The sequence below is a fragment of the Eptatretus burgeri genome, chromosome 4 (genome assembly GCF_056783735.1).
Source record: "Eptatretus burgeri isolate ZD-2024b chromosome 4, Ebu_testis_v1, whole genome shotgun sequence".
NCBI classification, from domain to species: Eukaryota; Metazoa; Chordata; class Myxini; order Myxiniformes; family Myxinidae; genus Eptatretus; species Eptatretus burgeri.
In genome coordinates, this window is record NC_140964.1 from 84,957,408 (window position 1) to 84,979,987 (window position 22,580).

Below are 22,580 nucleotides of genomic sequence, written 5' to 3' on the forward strand. Positions count from 1 at the left end.
TCTTTTGCAAAACTACACACATGATTTTGATGAAATTTGACTACAACCTTCATCACCAGTGATGTACCAAAGTGTGTCGATCACATAAAAATCTGCACCCATTAAGGGGGTTTACGAGGGGGGGGGTTGGACTCCCCACCCCCAAAAATAGGTATTTGCTTCCTTCTCCAAAACTACACACATGATTTTGATGAAACTTGACCACAACCTTCATCACCTGCGATGTACCTGTTTGTTCATGGCATCAACAAATTAAAGGTCCAAACAGGTCTGGAGGGGGTTTGAGTGACTTGCCCGTGATCCATGTGAGTGTCAGGACAGGTGGTCAGATTTTTTATATCCACAATACGATGTCGATGCTCTCTTAAAACCATTCCCATTCCCATTCCCATTCACATTCCCATTCCCATTTAAAATCGATTGCTGTCACCGTGGAGATTTCACCAAGTTATCAGTGCAATTGTGCAATGGAAGAGTGAGGAAGGGGAAGGGTGTGTGTGTGTGTGTGTGTGTGTGTGTGTGTGTGTGTGTGTGTGTGTGAGTGCGTGTGAGTGTGTGTGAGTGTGTGTGTGAGTGCGTGAGTGTGTGTGAGAGTGTGTGAGAGTGTGTGAGAGTGTGTGAGAGTGTGTGAGAGTGTGTGTGTGTGTGTGTGTGTGTGTGTGTGTGTGTGTGTGTGTGTGTGTGTGTGTGTGTGTGTGTGTGTGTGTGTGTGTGTGTGTGTGTAGGTCACACCATAACCATAACTAACACCAATGGATTTTTTTACGAGTAATTATCTGATGTACTCGGACTGCGTGCTTAACCAGCACAAGTCGTGTGTTGCTGCCTTTTTAAAGGTTCGTCCATTCCAGGAGGCGTGGGCCGGAGATGTTTGGTTTGTTCCATTGGAAAGGGCGTCAGGCGCATCCAGTACAAGTACAAGTACAAGTACACGTACAAGTACAAGTACAAGTAGATGTAGACGTAGACGTAGACGTAGACACGTACGTGGAGCCCAAAAGAGATTCGTACACGAATTGTCCACAACAAAGTGTGATTGAACACGGAATTATTTATTTTCGAGATAATTAACAGCAAAGACTAATTGAATGTGCAAGTGGTGAAAGGGATGACGGCGCACGGGGTGCTCACCATGTGGTTCATGATCAATCCACACGGTTATTATTGTGAAAGGGGGTTCGGGCGGGGAAAAAAAAAAAAAAAAAAAACCTGGGAAAACGATGTTGAAATGACACCACGTGTCATGCTGTGCCATGCCGTGCTTTTCGGCGCTACAAACTAGGCCTACGTGCCGTGTACGAGTGACGCACAGAGCGTGCGGTGTGCGTGCGGTATCGTGCGTGAGGCATGCACGGTCCGTGTACTCGCCACACAGCGTATTTCACGACAGGCCGTGTACGTGCCGTGTACGTGCCGTGCGCACGCAGCGAACCGCCCACTGCGCAACATGGCGACGGGCCCGCCCGGCCCGGGCCGCTCGCCGCCCGTCGCGGTAAGCACCGTCCGGAGTCCGCGCAGCGGCCTCGCCGCCCTTCCTCCTCCGAGACCCCGACTCGGTATTGTCCTCGTTTCCCGAGCCGCCGCCATCACCCTCGATGTACCGACCCGGGTGTCTCGAGTTCGTCCGCGACTCCGCAGAGCGAGCGGCTCGTCCGGGTTCAACGGTCCATCCTCGGCTCTTATCGCTATCTCTTTGTCCCCCGTTTGTCTTCGTCTGCGATTGTACGTCTCTATTTTCTTGTCTGTTTCGCTCATGTCGATCATTCCATCCGACCACGGCGGGGTTGTATCTGTCCATCCATCCTTCCATACTTCCATCCATCCATCCATCCATCAACAGCATCCTCCACATCAGTCCATCCATTAATCCCCGGTTCTGCTCCTCGTCCATCATCCTCTCGCCATTCTGTATTTCCATCCATCGATACCATCGACATGTTTATATTATTCTAATCCACCCACCTCCCATTATAACCTCAATAAACAATTCTTTTATTGTTTTTTATTTATTTATTATTTTCTGACCACCAATCCATCCATCTCCACCCAGTTAAACCCCCATTTACATCCACCTGGCCAACTCGGTGTTTCATCTTGTTCAATCAATACCTACATATCCTGATCCTATCCTCCCTGTACCCCGTGCTGTCCCTATCCACGTGATCTCTAATATCTTCCATCCATCTGTTTAACATCCAGTCCCCTACCCTCGTCTTGCTCCTGTTGTATGTCTTGTTTTTCATCCTACGTCTGTGCATGTCCTTTCTCGACTTATTTGTTGATCTTGTCTCTGTCTCTGTCTCTGTCTCTGTCTCTGTCTCTGTCTCTATCTTCAGTGTTCCCCTCCACCTGCACACGGCTTGCTGACTATATACTCATCTTTGACTTTTCAAGCCAACACCCACCCATCGTCTTGTACGTTTGTTGCCGGCACTGTCCCAATCAATTTCCTCCGTCCGCATGCTCTATCTCCATCAGTGGTGGTGTTGGGGCTGCACCTGATTGGGTGTGGCTGGGAAACCATGCTTCTAGATGGCTTTGCAGGCCCTCCCTCCTTCCTTACTTGCAGAGATGTTGCATACATTCTCACATCCACAGAAGTATAGTTGTTGAGTGTCCATCCTGTGCGTCATTCGCTACCCCTTATTCTTCCCCACATCCCTTATTTGTCCCTCGACCCTGCTGTTCTTGTTCCATTACATCCTGTGTTCCATGTTCTAGCTCCTCCACGAGCCTAGACTTTGAAAACAACAAAAAGCCATTGCAACATTGCGATCATAGCGGTCTTCCCATTTGTGTGATGGTTTGGGATACTGCTGCACTGCTTGTCAAAGTTTCTTTTTATTAATACTATTCAGTATCCTTACCTCTTATGTTTGCCCCTCTACCTTCTAATAATGAGCATGCCATTTTTACTCCCCCCCCTCTCCTTGCCCAGTGTGAAATGCGCAGTGGGGTCCAGCCTCTGGCCTGGTCAGGTCCTCGGACAGTGTCTTTGAGCAAAGGTCCACAGGGATTTGGTTTCACGCTGCGCCACTTCATCGTGTACCCGCCCGAATCTTTGCACTCCCTCCAAAAGGTCATACATCCACTGTGCCATCTTCTGACATCACACTTTCACTCATTCGTACTCCACGTATCCCCTTGCGCTGCAATGACTCAACTCTTCTGTTTCCCACAGGATGAGGATGGCAAGGATGAAACGTCACGAAGATTCCGCGGTATGTTCCTTGTTCTGTGTGTATCCATTTACTCGTCTTCTCAGTTCTGCTCCTTCTCCTCCACTTTCGGTACCATCATCATGTATGGATCCGTGACCTTATCTCTTGGTACTTTTATGTTGGTGTTCTTTTCTTTTCGATAAAGTTTGTTTGCTGCTTTTAGCCTGCTGTTGGCTTCATGGTTAGGGTGGCTGGCTTGGTATCCTAGGGCCTGAGTTCGAGCCCCGTTGGCCACTGAATTAACACCGGGGGGTTGACTCAGCCTGTCATCCTTCCGAGGTCGGCGAAATGAGTACCAGTGCACTGGTCCCGGTGTACGCCCCAGTTAGAATAGGTGTACCATATCCCTTTGTGTTGTAAGAGATGACCAGGGTTGGTGTCAGGAAGGGCATCCGGCCATAAAAATATTGCCTCAAGAAGGGAACCATGATTGCATGGAGCCCGCAAAAAGCTAACCCCTGCCCAGCAGGGAAAAATGGCTGTAAAAAGGCTGGTTTTTTATTATTATTATTATTATTTTTTTATTTTTAGTTTATTTGCTGATTTTGTGAGCACGATTGTATCGGCTGCTGCTGTGACCGATTGTTGTGTTTTTTAATGAAGTGATCTGTTATGTTGTATTGTTATCCCCACGTTTTTATGAAGAAGAAAAACAACAAAAAACGGGGGATATTGTAATTGGCTCTGTCCGTCTGTCCGTCACACCTCCTAAACAGTTGTGTATAAATTCACCAAACTTGGTTGTTGTGATCACTATGTGACAAGCAGGTGCGAGAGCAATATAATTTTGGCCCCACCCACTGGGGTTGGGTCAAAAGGTGAAATACCAACAAAATGCAATTACTAGCACATTTTTTATAGTTTTTTTTTTTTTAATGAACCTTTGTATATGCAATCGACATTGGAGGGATGCATGAAATATGTAAGGATTTTTTTTGATTTTACTCCAGATTCATGGTCCAGGGGGGTGGGGACTTTGGGTCACCAAGGTCAAAATGGGGGGGAATAATTTTAGCTCAAAATTTGATATTTATCGGCTCTTTCCTGGTGGAACTTTTTACCATCTTTCAACTTTGCTTTGGGTGTGAATCATGAGGATTTGCAATGGTGTGCCATCGACTTTGCTCTTTTTTATTATTCGCCTGATTTACAGGTTGTTTCAATTGATAATGTAAAGCTCGGTGCAGTACAAGTCCTATTTTGGCCTTTTATTTCTAGATGAGGGCAGATTGACTTGTGTGGTCAGTCTGAGTGTCTGATATAGACTGGCACACTCTTCAGTGTGCTTGTCATTTGGCCTTTCATTTTATGTTTTACTGTATTGTAACTTGGAATTTTATGACTTCTCAGTTGGCCAAATGAAGGCTTAATTGTCTTATGATGAGTGAGTAACTCTTCTGGAGGAGGGCATACGCAACCCTGGAATGCAGAGATCGTATAACCCTGAAGTTGGAGCCACACTCTCGGCATAAACCACCACATTCTGATGGAGCAGTGCAATTGATCTAGAGAATCTTTTTTAACTTACACTGTACCACAATCAAACTGAACTGAACTAGAATGAACAGAACAAGTGATGTTGCAGACCAGAAGGCAGGAGTTTTAAAATTTGGCCATGGTCCTGATGTGCTGCTCTGGCGCATTCTCCCATACCTGACCTGACCTGACCTGACCTGACCTGGCACATAATCGCTTGCTCTTATTGAAAGCCATTGTGGAACATTTAATGCCAAGTGAGTCGTCACAGATAGCATGCACTTTCAGAATGCTATGTAGTAGTGCTGGGCCGCTTAGAAAATTTGGCTATAACCGATTTACCGATTTTAAATAGAAAATAATCTTAAATAAAAAAATCTACCGATGCTGATTATAAAGTGCTAAATAATGACATCCAAGTGCGTTGTGCACACATGAAGTGGATACCGTCGGTCCGCCTTTGAAATGCAAAAATATATATTTAACTGATGCTTTGATGCACTTTGGTACACCAGGAACGTATGACATCAAGATGTACTTTGCCAGGAAGGAGGTGCAGTCGGTTTTAACTTTTAACCTCAGCAGCGTACGAGCGATCACGTTTTCCTTTGTACTAGCGGCTGTTTATAAAGCAATTGGTTATTTTATATCAATCGGTTGTGCTTTGGAAAGGTTATGTTGTTTCTCTTTTTGAGTTTCAAAGCAAAATAAATTTGGTAACACCTGATATTTACGATTTGTTTGCCGTATCAACATCTTTTCCAAATTACCGAGCCAATTTTTTCTCCATCCATCACATGACGATTGGCAGCTGTTTATAAAGATTAATGTTTCTGCACATCTCCCTGAAACATCGATAATGCAACGTTGTTTTAGTAATTTATTTATTTAAATTCCCCCAAAACGAGGGTGAAAGCTACTCATAGTTTTTGGGTTGTATACAGTACGTACTGTATTCGGTAATCATCCCGATATCGGTCTGTGCCGATTACTGATACCTACTGTATATCGGCCCAGCACTAATATGGACTATGTTGTACTCGACGATACAACAATCCTCCCTTTGGAGCACATGCTGAGAATTTTTAGGTCTTATTCCATTGATAAATGAACACTGATAAGAATACTGAGAGTCTTGGTTGAATGTTGTGGTTACGTTTTTGAACAGTGTGACTTTAAGCGAATCCAATTTCCCCAAAAGAAACTAGAACGGGCACTCAATAGAGCGCATACCTTCGCCAACACTACATTCCCCCCCTCCCAGAAACCGTTGATTGTGAGGGTATTTAATCCCATACCACATCTGCCATCTCATATGTGTTATGATGGCTTAAAAACATTAAATTTCCTGCTGTTTGACACTGATTCACGTACATTGTACAATTTCTGTATGAACTCCCTGACCTTTTTGGGTGTCGGTGTCAAGTCAATCTGATGACAACTGGTCACATTATAAGAAATAAGTTCAGTGACACTCCCCCCCCCCCCCAATGCTTTAAACTCACCAATAAAGTCACTGTCAAATATTACACATCACAGGATCGGGAATTGAAAATCTAAACATTTTGAATCTACTTACATGCAAATTGTATAAGAATTGACCGCGTTATGATAAAGGTCGTTGACTCTCCTGACCTTTGACCCAAACCGCTAACAAAGGTAATGACGTCATTGTGTCCATATCGTATATCACAAGATTGGGCATTGAATTCATAACATTTTGGCATTGGTTGCATGCAAATTGGATAAAAATCGACTGCACGATGGCAAAATGACGATTTTGACCTTTTCATGACCTCGACCTTGACCTTTGTACTCTTAATTTTGTAATTGGTATTAGAGTGTGGGGAACAGAACTGTCAACATTTTGGTGTTGGTTTCATGCAAATCGGATAAGAATTGACCGTGTTATGACTAATACCGCACATTTTGCAATGTCGTGACCCCCCCCTGACCTTTGACTCCCAACCGCTAATAAGGGTTATTACGTCATTGTGTCATGTCACATATCACAAGATGGGGCATTGAATTCTGAACATTTTGGCATTAGTTGCATGTAAATTGGATACAAATTGACCGCGCTATGGTAAAAAGACGATTTTGACCTTTTCATGACCATGACCTTGACCTTTGACCCGATCGCTCCCGAAATTTAATCAAATGGTCTTCGGATAATAACCAATCATCCCACCAAATTTGCTGCGATTCAGTTCAATACTTTTGGAGTTATGCGAATAACAAACAAACAAACAAACAAACACATATTCACAAATAAATAAATAAATACACAGCGATCAAAACATAACCTTCGCAACAAAGTTTGCGAAGGTAACAATGTGAATGGGAGGGGGAGGGGGTAAGGTTCCATGGAAAAATTATTGCCAAACAAAATACATTACTTACAGTACAAGTTTTAAATAACTTTAAACAAACACTTTAAAACTGTACTCACCAATGATGGTGGTAAAGTTCGAGGGTGAAAGAAGGTTGATCATCCGGCTGATCCTCTTGCTGTTGTTGCTGAACTTTCCGAACCCCAAAAAACAGATCTAGAGATTGTTGATTTGCTTTCCTTTTTTATTATTTTTCTTGGTAAAGTTCTTTGTAATGGTTTTACCTTCATGTTTCTGGCAGCCTTACCATCTCGAAGCAACGTTAGGCAGTCTTTAGCTGCTTTAAGTTTTGGCGCCGGCTTCTCTTGGGAAGTACAAGTCTGTTCTGGCATCCTCTTCCAGTAGAGGCCCGTTTCATCAACATTCAAGATTTGCTACAGTCAACAGCCGCCTTCCTCAATGATTTTCTTCAGATATTCCGTGACTTTTTTTTTCAGCTGCTGTAGTATCGGCACGAGCCGCCCCACCATATATATATATATTGATGTTATGCAGATGGAAGCCCCTCTTGAACAGATCAGGCCATCTCCGACTTGCCATAAACATCTCCGTCTGTGATCCTTGTATTCACCTTGGTCTCTCTTCAAATCGCCATACAAACTTTTTTGCTTTAGCTTGTTTCACTCGCTTGGGGGGCATGTTCTGTTGGGTTTGTTTACCAAGCGGTGTTACAGGGCTGAAAGGATGGTCTAGACTCTAGAGGTACGCACACTCTCCTCTAAACTGTCCAGCATGGGTTTGAAGCCCGACCCAGCTATAAACTGTAATCCCGGTGTTTCACAGGTAGGGTGATTGATCAATGACTGTGCCGTCCCTCAAATGGATGTTAAACTGGCATCCCATCTGCCAGCATTAGTTGTTCGACATAAAAGGTCCCATTGTATCCTTTGTGAAGAGTAGGCAAGCTATCACTGGCACCATGGCGAAAATCCAAATTCCTGTCCGAACCAGCAGAAGACGTTGCATCAGCGGCACAGCCGCACCCTCAGCCAATGATACTACCCCGCAGCCTCGTGCTGCATTCAAATGAAGAGCAGAAGATGTAACACCAGAAAGGTGGCGGTAGAAGACCAAGAGACCACCAACCTGTCTGTGATGGTGAAGTGATTGATGGCTTCAGCACTGAAGATTCCAAGGAAAACCATTAGTTTGGCTACAAAATTTGAGGTTTTCAGGCGTTTTGATGCAGCCGAGCATGTGACGAGTATCTGCTGTACACGACATTGTAACGGAATGTTTCGTGATGTTACACGAGTACGTTTTCTAATAGATGGCGACGTAATAAAGAAACAACGTTAACCGGGACGACGTTAAGTGAGGACTTGCTGTACTCAAAAAGGCAAAACACTGTCTCCTTGCCTTCCTTGCAGTCCTTGTTTTCATGTTATTTAATATGTTCTTGGTATAAAAGTTACAAGACTTTAGACTTAAAGTACTTAACTTGTATAAATTAATTTGTGAATTTCTTTTTGTTGCTCGTACCATGTTTTGAATGAACCCACAAGTCCCGGAATCCATGTTTTGTGTGCGTCACGCGTAGTATTTGTTTGCAATCAAGTGATGATTCATATGACCTTAATGTCCCCTCACTGCTCAAAGATGAGCCTTGTTTCAACCTTCATTACATTTGTGTCACAGCACATAAGAATGCACCACCTCTACTCCGGGATTGGTCTTGGAAAGTTTTATTTTTTTTTTGCCCAAGTTTTTTTGGGAGCTGGCTGGCCAAGTCTGACATTTGAGTGGATGTGGCAGGAATTTGTAATTTGTTCAGGATGCCGCAATAACTTCCCTACTCTTTGTGAAAGACACTATGGATGTTTCATGTCCACCAACACCTTCGGTACTGATATGCGGGTCATCTGGCTTAATGTCATCTGATGGACGGCACACTCAATGCCTCGTACTACATGTTAAACACCAGGGTAATGCTTTTATATCTTGGTCGAGATATAAACCAGGCAAGACAGCATAAAGGTGAGTGTGTATACCTCCTACGCTATCCTGCCAGCTCCAATCCTTGCGAGAAGGTTATGGAAATCGCATCGAGCTCAACATAAATATAAATGTCTAATGTTAGCTACTTGCCTGGTGTTGGCTTAGTGGTTAGGGTGGTGGCTTGGGATCCCAGGGTCCTGAGTTCAAGCCCCGTTGGCTGCTGAATTAACACCAGGGGGTTGACTCAGCCTGTCATCCTTCCGAGGTCGTTGAAATGAGTACCAGTGTACTGGTCCCGGTGTATGCCCCGGTTAGAATAGGTGTACCATATCCCTGTGTGTCGTAAGAGGCGACCAAGGTTGGCGTCAGGAAGGGCATCCGGCCATAAAAAAACATTGCCTCAAGAAAAAGCCCAACCCCTGCACAGCAGGGAAAAATGGCTGTAAAAACGGTCATATATAATGTTAGCTACTTGTAAATAACTGCAAAAAAAAATTAATAACAGCAATTTTATTTCATGAAGTCACCATGAGCCTTTCGTCATTAACAAGCATGTATGGGGACGCATGATAAAACTCTTAATTCCTTTGGGTTTGAAAATTTTACAACGATTAAGTTTAACACTAAAATCTCCACACTCACAAAAGGGCAGTAACCAACAAGATGACCCATAATGATGATGATGCATGACAAACCCTTTACAGAGCGTTGGTGATGCCAAAGCAGGCTCTGAAACACCAGGATGACAGCTTATAGCTGGGTCGAGATTTGAACCCAGGCGAGTTTGCGGACTCTGCTAAGTCGGCTGTTTCAAAGTTTCATAGTCATTTATGAAATCACTTATTGCTACCATGGCTGAATTATTATTATTATTATTATTATTATTTATATACCATCATAGGGACTTTGCAACCCTGATAAAATGTTATAGTTAAAAATATTTGTCATTGTTTTTAGCATAAATCATTCTTCCATGCCAATATACATATGTATAATGTCACCCTTTAAAATTACAAAACAATATAATTTATCTCCTGGCAAGAAGAGGGCTCGATCCTTCCATTCATCCAGGTATTTTTTAATCAGCCTGTTTTGATGATTATATATTGCATGCGACATCATTGTACCATGCAGCTGCATGCCGTTACCAAGCTGGACACAATGAGCTGCTGGAACGATGTTCCCACATTTGAAAGCAAATATAAATGGAACAACGAGGACTTCTCATTCTCCTTTTGAACACTCATTAACAAAAATAAATAAATAAACCCTGTTCACTTTCAAGAATTGTAAGTGATTGGACACAAGTATTTATGAAGGGTTCTATCTCTGCCACGTGGCTGGTCCTGTATGATGTGAGGCTGAAGCATCGACCTTGCAGGCACAATGCAAGGCACATTTCAAGTCGTCATTCGCGCATTAAAGAGACTTTGTGGCGGCAAGAGGGAGCGGTCAGTTATTGCAAGGAATTTCATGTTGCATTTTGATTTGTTCGAACAAGAATGTTTTTACACTAGCTTTGCAGATTTAGGATCTGCTTGGTTTATACCAGCAGACACTAAATCTGCTTTCACAGGCAGTGGATTTAGTGTCTTCCAAGATCCCCCTGTGGCATTTAAAAGTCACCATAAAGTCGAGATTGGTGCCATATGCAGGGCAGGTAGATTGCGTGTGTGTGTGTGTGTGTGTGTGTGTGTGTGTGTGTGTGTGTGTGTGTGTGTGTGTGTGTGTGTGTGTGTGTGTGTGTGTGTGTGTGTGTGTGTGTGTGTGTTTTGCTTTGCTTTTCAGCTTAATTGGGGGTATCGATAATAATGGTAAATGTATTATTTTATAAATATAAATAATTTTTATGTATTTTTTAATAACATCAGGAAGTATTAAATTGATTGGCATTAAAAAACATAAACTATGGTGAAATTGGTGGGTGACTAATAAGCAAAGCCGTAAATATATCCATCCATCCATTGGGACCATACTCTGTATCGAGAATCAGTGCTGCCAAAGCAGTCTCCTGGGCTATTGGGCACAATCCTGGATGGGTCGCCACTCCGACACAGGATACTCGAATGGGTCAATCATTCCAGCAAGCTGGTACTCATTTTGCCAACCTCAGAAGGACGACAGGCTGTCAACCCCACCTGGTATTAATTCAACGGTCAGTGGGATTTGAACTCGGGACCCTAGGATTCCAAGCCCACCACCCTAACCATTAAGCCAACATATATATATATATATATATATATATATATATATATATATATATATATATATATATATATATATATATATATATATATATATATATATATATACATATATATAAAAAAATAAATAAAATTGAATCTTCTTGTTCTTGTGACCGACCCTACTCATCCAACAAGATTTGTTATAACTCGTCCACAACTTTTTGAGATATTGTTTTTGGCCCTACCAATGGTGAAGAATCACTTGAAAAATTCTCGTTTTCGGGTCTTCACCAAAATCTAACCATTTCATCCTTGTCACGCACCCAACCACTCCAAGTTTCGTCTGAATCCATCCATAACTTTTTTGAGATATGTTCACAGACAGACAGACAGACACAGACAGGGGTGAAAACATAACGCCCGCTCACCTTCAGTGGCGGAGGTAAATTTGTACAAACGTCAATTTAAAATAATGATTGCCATTGCTCCTACTCTGCTCCACCTCCTACATGGCAGCGGTGGGAGAACAGGTGGGAGGGGGCTCATCCTGAAGCAAAACAAAGGTGGACTAAGCATTGCTGATTGGCTCTGTGTGTGTGCATACATTACAAACAATGGCCATGGACGCGTTGACTCGGGGAGCGCTGTGTGTTTTGGATTTTCTTCAATTTTTATGTTTTCTTTTTCATTGAAAAATTCTCCAGGACAAAGATCTCTAAATAAATCGGCATTCCGTCGGGCAGCGTTAAGCGAGGTATTACTGTTATGTGTGGTTTGACGATAGGTGAAAGCTAAAAATCTAAATGTTTTTTTCTTTGGTCATTTTATATAATAGTATGAGGATCTTATGTACTTACTTATTTACTGTTATTACCTCCACCAGTGAAGATGGACAGAGGTTGTGTTTTCACCCCTCTCCTGTCTGTCGGTATTTGTGAGCAGGATATTTAAAAAAGTTAAGGATGGATTCAGATGACATTTGGTGGACAATTTGTGTACGTGACAAGAACGAATTGATCAGATAATTGTGAAGATCCGGATAATGTTTTTTCAGTGAATCTTCACCATTGAGAGATAGGGCCAAAAATGATGTATAACGTGATATTTCAATAAGTTGTTGATGGATTATGGTAAAACTTTCTGGATAAGTTGCGTAGCTGACAAAAACAAGTCGATTTAGATTTTGGTTCAGGTCTGGATGCAGGTCCGGCCTTTCTGTGGGTAACAAAACGTAAACTGTTCAGCCTGGCGGAGGTATGCGCTCTCACCGAGTGCTGTCCTAGTTTGTTACTTGCAAAATCAAAGATTTTTCAAGTATATCGATCAGCCGATTTTGTTATTCTGTCTGTCTGTCTCAATCGCCTACAGGTCCCAAATTAAAACTGATCCTCACGAAAACCTCACCATCGTGTCGAGGTAGTCTCAACTGAGAAGCCTATTGGTTTTTGAGGTCAAAGGTCATCTTGAAGTCAAATTTCTATAACCGTCATTTTTCGTCCGATTGACTTGAAAGTTGAACAAGATTTGCATATTGCGTCACTGAATTAATTGGGAAACCAACTGTTTTTGGGGTAAAAAAAAAAGGTCAAAGGTCAACTCGAGGTCAAACTTCTAAAATCAATTTCAATCTGAAAAATAATCAATTTTCATCCGATTCAGCTGAGCTTTGATTAAGATTGTCAATTTTAATCTTGATGAAATGGACAATTTGATGTATCCACGGCAACCTTTGGAGAGGGGAGTTGATTTTGCAAGTATCGTGCTCTGCACAATGTCTTTTTCTTGTTTGTTTGCTGTTTGTAAACTTGTGCTTTTTGTTTTGCGGACATGAGAAAATGCTGAGATATTATACTAAAACTAGAAAGGAAGAAAATGGAAATTTGCACGAGGTTTAGCCACAATAGACTTTATTGATGCTTAGTTACAAGTCACTAACTAGTAAGGTTGTAAAATAATTTCTCACCAACGTATCTACGTTAGACAGAACCCACCAACTTGCACAGAAGATACATGACCAATATAGATTGTCTTAAACCCAAACGAGGCCATTGTGGACACGTAAACTCTGTGGCACGGCTAACAATAAATACCCCCAACAAATTTTGAGAAAGAACTGTTGATGTGGTTTCATAGCTGGTAAGATGGCTCCTAGCTAGTGTGCTCACCATTGAGCTGTCTCGTCTGGGTTCAGTTCTCGGCCCGACTACAAACCGTCATCTGGTGCTTTGCAGGCAGTACATCGCCTCAGTGAGTATGCCCTTCTTTCTAAGAATGTTAAGCCGGCTGTCCAATCTGCTAACATTTGCTCGTGGGTATTGATAATTCACTGTACCTTTTAAAAGAGGAGGCCGATTGTTTGCTGATACCCTGGCTAAATTCCAAATTCCTGCCTTTAAAATAAGCAGCGCACTGTGCAGGTGGCATCACCATGCTTCAGTAATGATTGAACTAGCAGAGCAAATAATACATTGAATCTCTCTTAATTGCACATTTCATCGATGGGAGTCCATTACACAGTTGAAGACCAGTTTGAAAATCTTCTCTGCCAAAGTTGCGGTTAATAATTGTCACAGAGTCCCGACTAATAAATTTGGCAAGTTCCGATTGGCTGGATATGTTTGATTATTAAGGCGCCATGTGAGACGACAGTTGTTGGCAATGATGCTCCCAATGATGTTTTGGTTTATTTGAGAGATCATTGATATATCAAGCTGGAAGAGAATTGGGTGAAAGATGCTTCCCTGTCAAGTGGCGGGTCGAATCGGGTTATGCCATCATCAAGCGCAGCTGTGCAATCGGCCAACCAGGAATTTGTAGGACTTTGCATACGATTGGTTGAAAGCTTGGGAAGCAACGTGAGGGTACTGTGCCAAAAAGTGTCCGACCTGTTCAAGGACACTGCCATGACCTGCTCTGTGAAGTTAAAAATTTACATTTAGATACAGGATCAGTCTGACCGTTGCTCAATGACGAGGAAGGAAACCGAATGGTCTGAAACCGAACAAACCAAAGCAATATTTGTAAGTTAACGGATTTGAGAAACAATCGTCATTGATGGGAAAGTTTTGAAGAAGAGTAAAATTGTTGTGGGCTAAAGTTCAACACAGCTGGATTAGACGACTTGAACTCTGATCCAACATACCTGGGGTGAACAAGGTGCCGGACTGTATGCCTTCATGGTCTTGGAATGGTGACCCACGACCTTGAAAGCTGTAACCTGATTGCAATCGTATAAACCCACAGTATAATAGCATAGATGTTTGTTTTTTTTTGAGTCGGGGCAGAACAGTTGTTGACATGTTTTGTTCCTTGGTTGCTCGTTATGAGCTTCGACAAGCTAATTGTATTTTTGGAAGATAAAGAGAGTATTGTGCTCTTTTGAAGGTCTGTTACAGCTGCTAATCTTTACAGGTTCTGATGTTTTTAGCATTATCATTATCGTATGTGTAAAATATATGTCTACAAGCAAAATGATTACCTTGGCTCTGTCGAAGAAACGGTGAATATCACACTGGATATTTTTGGTTCGTTTTAATTACTGGTGTATTTACTTATTTAGATAGTTCATGCGTGTGTACGTCTGGTACATTGTTGCAGTTTTCCTGGTGTTTTAACACGTTGAAGGTGTGTTTAATTACCCATTACTTTGATATGGGGGCAGGAGGTGAAGGGACGGGGATGAGAGAAGCTGGAGAAAGCATGGGGAGATGATTCACAATGTCTCGTTTTGGTTTCCTTGAATAATCTGGAGGCTGAGGGGGTGGTAGTGTGCAAGTAGAAAAAAAAATTGAAAGAAGATTATGATGATGATGATGATGATGATGATGATGATGATACAGGAGGAAAATAAAAAGTCAAGAATCTTCAAACTATCGGAAGCAGCCTCAATTCTGGAAATGATGTTTCCCATTAATTAATACCTAGGCGAGTACACAAACCACCCAATAAGTTGTGATTAAAGATCCCAGCCATATTATGTTCCTTTTATCATGATGCATCTTTATCCTTGAACGCCCATGGTTTTTACACAATGTTAGTGCTAAAATTATCGGATAATCATTGTGCAGTTTGTAATTCACTGTGAGTGATTGTTGTTGTTTGGAGCTTCGGGTATGGCTTTGCGGAATGCAAAGGGCATGTTGGTGTTGGTGTGGGGGGGGGGGGGAGGGGTGTTGGCTCCACATAGCTTTTGCTTTCAGATTTTTTACATAGATATGAAGAAGGCACAAAGTGCAAGAAATTTGAACAGGCCTTGCTGATGTGTGAATGCACGAGTTGATTTTAACACTATTTAGATGTTCAGTTTGATCCCATTCATTGTACGAATAGGATTTCAGGATGTGGGAGGTACAACTTGGCATGCACAAAATGGCAGAGTCATGTTTGTAGATAAGTCCAGGTCAAATTGGAGCCTCACAAGTACAGAGAACGGAAGTACATTTATCAAAGAAATTATATTGCAGAAATAAATTTTGGGGAAAATAGCAGTTAAAATATTTAAAAAATTTTGGTGACCGTGGATCATGTGGATGCAAACCCCCAGACCCCAACTATCCTCCTTACGTACCATGTACCTCCTAGCCTGAACCCCCTTACCCTCTCTGTGCATCAAGTATATGAAGCTTTCTCACCACTCACTCACTCAATTGTGTGTGTGTGTGTGTGTGTGTGTGTGTGTGTGTGTGTGTGTGTGTGTGTGTGTGTGTGTGTGTGTGTGTGTGTGTGTGTGTGTGTGTGTGTGTGTGTGTGTGTGTGTGTGTGTGTGTGTGTGTGTGTGTGTATATATAGTTGCGGTTGAGGAAATTTGCAAACCACCATTCAGGTCCCGTAGGTGAGATATCTCTGTAAGTACATGTGTAGTTAGCCCCAAACCCGTTGTTAAGAGGGAGTAAATGTGATTCGTTCGGGCTGCGACCCTTTGAGATAGCCGTTTTTCTGTTCTATCTTTATTTTGAACCAACCACGTCTCAACCGCCATCACACAACCACCAACCACAACGCCGCTTCACAACAACAACAACAACAACAACACCAACGGCCATGACCTTTACCTTCACAACTCGCTCCCGCAAACATCGCATCACCGCCATTCCAAACGGCACCATGGCCATAAAGCACCACCTTAAACCCCCCACCACCTTCACCTCTCCTTCTGCGGCCATTCCCGCACCACTTGTGAGCACCGAGCGTCAGGCTGTCCTGGACTCGTGCAAGACGCGCGCCGAGCCGCGAGTGCAAAATGCAGCCTTTCCGAGGAGAATTCGGATCAGGAATGATACACGCCCACTTCTGATCCGTGCAATCAGCAAGCGCGGGGCGGTTTGGCCCCGCCTCCAGGCGCGTCGGTGTAGAATCGCGATATGCAAATTCTAGGATCAGGGGAGACTCACGCCCCTTTTCCTCCGTCCAATGGGCGAGCGTGGCTCCACCCCCGAGCTCGTTCTGATCCAGAAATTTGCATATGGGTTCTCCTGCCGGCCTATAAAGTGCCGAGCGCAGGGTCGAGTCGGGCTCGGAAGAGTCAGTCTGGAGAGGTCGGAGAGCCGAGTGGAGCTCGCAGTCTGTCGGGGTTCGGAGTCTGTCGGGGAGCTGCAGAGAGAGGAAGCCTGGAGCGCGGTCGAGTCGGTTTGAGCGCAGAGTCGGCCTTGGAGGAGCAGGGAGTGAGTCGGGAGGCGAGGGCGTACAGGTGGTTTGCTGCAGTCGGCTGAGGAGAATTGGGGAAGAGACCGAATAGCTCGGGTCCGAGGCAAGGAAGATGGCGGTCGGCAACGAGCTCGCAGTGGAATCGCTCGTCGCGGGACCCAAGCAAGCCAGCTATCCTCTTTCCCCAGAGCATCAACAATTCCCCCTTTTTTCCCCCCGCTCTGAGATAGTGCGAAAAGGGGGGCCCCGTTCCCACCCCACTCCAAGCAGTGCCAACGAAACCTGCGAAGGAGCGCGGAGTCGGGGCGCCGCCGCGCCGCCACATTTGCGGCTCATCACAAAGACACGGGTAGGATCCACCCGGTCTCGCGGACCTGACCGCTCTTTCAGGTCCCACGCAAATATTGGCCCACAGGCCCCGTCTGCCCCCTTGTCTTTGAGGGTGGCCCTTTTCTTTTGCTTTTGAGTAAATGTGTTGTTGGCGCCGTCTGTAAAGTAAAACTGTGTAAGTGTTGCCGTGTGCACGCGTAGTCGGTTGTAGATCTACGTTGTTGTGTTTCTTTTGTAGCATTTGATATATGTGCATAATTGTTGTAATTGTATATGTGTGCTCTCCGTGTGTCGCGGAATAAATGTGCATCATGTTGAACTGTTTTCCCGTTTCGCTTCGTCTTTTCTTTAATTGAATCTCCATCTTGCTTAATACGCCTGATAATTAATCAGGACCGTCGAGGCCGACTATAACACCGCTCGTTTATCCCGATAGTACGGAACGGGTCGCTTAAGTGGCCCGTGTCCGGAGTCGACCTGCGGCGAGGTGCGATCGCCCGGTCTACCCTCCGCGTGGGTACTTAGGTAGGTCGAGTTTGGCGAACAACCCTATCCCACGCGGGGGGCCGATTGGCACGATCGTGGTGAGGCCGAAAGGCCCACCCGTGACTAGCTCCAGGCGTTAGTCCGAGAGGGTCACGACAGAATTGTCCGTCCGGTGGGCGACGTGCCGCGATTCGAGTTACGTGGCCGTTCGCACGCTGGCGGGCGCGAATTAGCAACACTGGTGTCAGGTCGTGGGACACAAACCCATCCCCCTCCTCGCGGCACTGGTGTCGGAGAGCGGGAAAATGGGCTCTCCTGTCTCCAGCTAAATTCACGGGAATCGGTCCAGGGGTGAGAGGAGCGACCCCCGATTCCCTCCAAATTACGAGCGAGTTAAATTAACCCCTTACGAGAAATAAGATGGAGTCTCAAGGCGAGCGGGAGCCGGGGGTATTAGAAATGGATTTAGAATGTGTGGAATCCATGGTCCAGGATGAAATCCTCGTGCAGGAAATGTTGGTTGTGCAGGAACACGAACTCCCCCAACTGAACCCAGAGGCCGAAATAGGTGCGGCGGCGGCCGCAGTGTATGACACCTCCCCTCCCCCTCTCCACCAAAACCCCCCAATCCTTGCCGAATCGGCTCATGCACCCGACATGGCCCAGCTATGCGCAATGCTGGCAGGAATCAGTGGGGACATGCACGAAATGAAAACAAAGATGAATACGGATGCGCAACAAATGAATGCGAACATAGACAGCAAAATGAACGGAATAAAAACGAATATGGAAACAAATGCGCAAGGAATGAAGGAACAAATGAAAACTGCGGGGTGAGACGCAGAACATGGGCCGAAGCCTGTAGGCGGGCATGAAGGCAATAACCGGGGAGCTCAAAATGGCGACGCCACGTGTGGGAGCGAACGAGCTGGGAGGGTGTGCAACGGCTGTCAGGCCCGCGGTGGAGACGGGTAAGGACAAATTAATTCGGGAGACGTGTTGGGCGAGGGTCGTGACGGTGACCGAGAGGGAAAAATAAATGGGGAGACCGGAACGTGTGAGACGAGACATGAGGTGACTACAAAGGAAATAAAAATAGTGGAGACAAGAGAGGTAAAGGGTGAAGAAGTGACCGAGTTGGCAGAGGCACGGGAGATAGAGGGTGAATTGGACGGGGTTAGAGACGCACACACACACAAAGAGGTAGTGGAGGATCATGGGGGTGAGCTGGCGGACTGGGTAGAGACCCGGTGCGAGCAGCTGGATGGCCTCCTCCAGGAACGAGGGGAGGGAGTGTGCCCCCTTGAGGCGAGTCACAACCAGGTGTGTTCGGTCGTGCTTTGCGAGGTTGAGGGGAGGAGTGCTGCAAACGGGTGCACGGAAAGCTTGGGGGGTATAGAGGCCCTGGAGCCCCTTGTGGGGACACGAATCCCCAGTGTGGTTGTCCCGGTGTGTGTGGTGTCGAGGTGTGTGTTCATGAGTGTGGTGAAATGCGTGCTGTAACGCACGCATAGCGCGGGTGCAAGGGCGTGAGTGAGAGCGACCGGGTGGGTGACAAAGACCCCGTGTGTGGATGAGACCCCAGGTGTGAGTGCGTCCCCGTGTGTGGAAGCGACCTCGTGTGTGAGTGGTGTGGTGGCAAGAGTGCCGAGGTGCGTGCTTCCCAGCACGCCGTGTGTGGATGAGGCACTGCGGGTGAGTGCCCCCGCGTGTATGAGTGGTATGGTGTGTGCAAGGGAGGTGGCATGCGTGAGTGAACGGCCGAGTGTGAGAGAGACAGCGTGTGCAAGGTCGCTGTGTGTGAGGGAGATGTCGGTGGGCATGTGTGAACATGCAGCCGCGTCTCCCGGGGTGAGTGTAATGGAATGGAGTGAGAGCGTCGTAATACGCAGGTGTGCGTGGTTGGAATGGAGACGACAACGGCGACAGAGGAACGAAAGCTGGGTAGCGGCTGTAGATGTTTTGAGCACCGCGCCGGGTTCACCCAGCAGCGAGCACGAGGTCCGTGCTGTGCAACGCACAAGGCCCCCACGTGCTCGCTTGCGGGAGTGAAGCCCGGTCCGGAAACGCCAGCGGTGGATTTGCCGATCCCGCGGACGGACAAAGTTTAGGCAGGATTACGAATTTGGACCGGACGGGTTCTCCACGCGGGCGTGTGTGTTCAGCTCCAACGGGCAGAGCACATGTGTTCGCGTGGGGAACCCCTCGAGACGTGAGGCTTGTGGTTTTTTTTTATGCGCCGGGTGACGTCATGGCTGCGTGTGTGGTTGGAATCCGGCAGGAGGGTGAATCCCTGCCGGATGGTACCATCCAAGAGGGACGAGGGCCGCGAACAGCTGCCATGACGTCACGCCAAAGGTGCGCGGCTGTGAATTGCCGCGCTGGTGCGCAGGTTGCGAGTTGCCGCGCTGGTGCTGCGCATGTGGAAAAAAAAAAAAAAAAGCAAGCCTCGCTTTCGGGTGAACAGGATTCCTGGGCAAGGGGTGGATGATCCCCTTGCCTGGGCACAGGATGGAAACTAGTTAGGGGGAAGGGTTAGCTTCGCTAGACCGGCTCCATGGGGCAGGGGTAAGTCCTCATGGGGCCCGTGGAATGGATTAGGTAGAGGGATTGTAGCCAGATTTAGGTTGGGGAATGGATTTTTTTTTTGATTTAGAAGACAGTGACAGACAGTGAATGTGTAGAGGGGACGTAGTTTAGCTACGTAGTGTTAAATGGAACGTGCTGTAGTTTTAGGGACGACGTGAGAGCACGAATTAGTTAGGGGATGTAGTAAGTAGAAGGATGGCGGAGTTCAGTGGTGTGTGTTGAAGAGTTGGTGAGTGAGTGAGTCCAGCGGGTCTGTGTGAGTGGAGCGAATGGGGAATGCATGGTGCGATGAATGATTGGGGGGAGGAGTGACTCCCACCCAAGGGACCCCGGGGTCAGTGTAGAGTGAGTTAGGGGGTTAGTTAAATTGACAAAATGGAGGTCGTTTTGTTGTTGGTGGGAAAGTAGACTCGAAACCCATTTGGAGGGGTGCAGGAGCCCTGTTGACGGGCTGGGAGCGTGGCTGCGGAAGGTGAGTATCGCTGAGTGGGTACCCCGGGCACCAGGCTAGTCGGCCGTAGTAGGCCAAGGGCCCATGGGGGGCCGGGATAGCGTCGTGGGCACGGGTGCGCCTGCTTAGTGCGGGGGCCCGGGGCGCCATTAGCCACGTGGGCAGTGTTGTGGGCACGGGTGACCCTCGGAAAGGCGCCCTGGAAGCCAGCCTGCCACGTGTGCATTTCAGGGGAGTTGCCATGGGGGGCACTCCCTGGTGTTTAGGGAGCTGGTAGGCTCGGAGGCAGTGTAGTGCCCGGGGGTGCCATAGCTGGAGAATCGGCAGAGGGTCGTGCCTGCCAAGGGGAGCCACGCGTCCCAGCCATGAAACCGTGTGAGGGCAAGGAAAGAAAATTGGGGGGCGAGGCCCGAAATTTGAGAGGACACCAACACAGGTGACGGGAATCTGGGTTTTTAGAACCAATAGTTTAAGCGAGAGGCGCTTGTTGAAAGCCCCGGGGTAGTTTAAAGGTTAATGGTTAGGGTAGATTAGGAAGTGTACCCCTCCGTACCATCCATCCCTTCGCTCTCGTTGTGGGCTGCTGGACCCACTTTGGTTTAGATCGCTGAACTCTGGGGAGGCCATTCTGAGGCTTCGTTGGGCCTCGACACAGGACGCGATCTCTCCCTTATTCCCCTCTGGGAAGGGAACGTAGGGGTTGGGAGTAGGGTTGGGAGTAGGCTTGGTGACAGGATAGGTTAGCCAAACATGGACGATAAAGGGGGTTAGGGGACGAATTATAGTGGGAGATAGGAAATAAAAAATTAATTAATTGGGGATAAATTGGTTTTTGACAAATTAAGGGAGTGGGTAGGGACAGTGACAGGCAAAGGCGATAGGTTGGGAGGGAGACTGTAGGGTAGGTCCGAGCCCGCCTTCCGAGTGGCCAGCACCACCGCACTCCCTCCACCAACCTCCACTGCAAGGCAAAGGCCGGCCCACTTCATCGGCAGCTGTTATTTTGCTGCGAGGCCTGTACCGGCCGGATCATCTGCAGCTGTTTACTACAAGGCCTGTGCCGGCCAGTTCATCTGCCAGCTGTGTTTGCCTGCAATGGCCTTGTTCTGCAGGCTGTGGTTGCCTGCTCACCTTTGCCATGCCATGCCCACGGCCCATGTTCACCAGCCCCCATTCAATTTTGCTTTGCCCCCCACCCTGTTCATTTCCATGTGTGCCAGGACCAAGGCAACAGTTTGCAAGCTGCGAGAACTGCCCTGTTGGCAGCTACAACACGGGCCTGCAGTGGCGGCCCGTGCGCCATGTTTGCGTTCATCCATTCATCCATCCATCCATCCATTGTGTTCATTGCGTGTGCCACTTGAGCTGGCACGGAGACTGCTTTTGTGCAGCCCATGCACCGTTGTGGTTCACTGCGTTCAGTTCAAAAGGGAAGGCCTTGGACTGCGTGTGAGCAGCCGGCCACGTTCCCTGTCACCTGCATTGCTTGAGCCAGAGACTGCATGCGAGCAGCCTGGCTCCCTGCTCACTGCTTTCTTTTTGCAGAGTCCATTGATCCTGGGCCATGGTTTAGTGTAAAATTTGTAAGTTAACGTTAAGATGTACTGTACATATGAGTGCGCCCCCGGCATGTCTGTCTTAGCGCCGGCAATTTTATTTAAGTCGTCCGTGTGAGTGGATTTGTTTAGGTAGTTACTCAGCCCTCAGGTTATTTATTTTGGGGACACGAATACCATGAATGTCGCACTCAGGGATCCGTAGGTAAAACGTACTAGGGGAGAACGACACATGATGGCACACGAAAATTTGACGACTCAGGACGAGTCTGTAAAAAGGGGAGGGGGAAGTGTTGCGGTTGAGGAAATTT

General features: G+C 46.4%; 1 protein-coding gene across 2 annotated transcripts in view; it reads left to right on the forward strand.

Annotated features, from left to right (window-relative positions):
• The first annotated feature begins 1,222 nt into the window (after positions 1–1,222).
• The window catches only part of ARHGAP21 (Rho GTPase activating protein 21), a 141,830-nt gene continuing 120,472 nt past the window's right edge, over positions 1,223–22,580 (forward strand). For both annotated transcript variants that reach the window (XM_085879126.1, XM_085879127.1), the window contains exons 1-3: positions 1,223–1,492; positions 2,939–3,079; positions 3,182–3,221. In XM_085879126.1, coding sequence (XP_085735252.1) covers positions 1,448–1,492; positions 2,939–3,079; positions 3,182–3,221 — 226 coding nt within the window. In that variant the 5' untranslated portion in view covers positions 1,223–1,447. The remainder of the gene's footprint in view (positions 1,493–2,938; positions 3,080–3,181; positions 3,222–22,580) is intronic.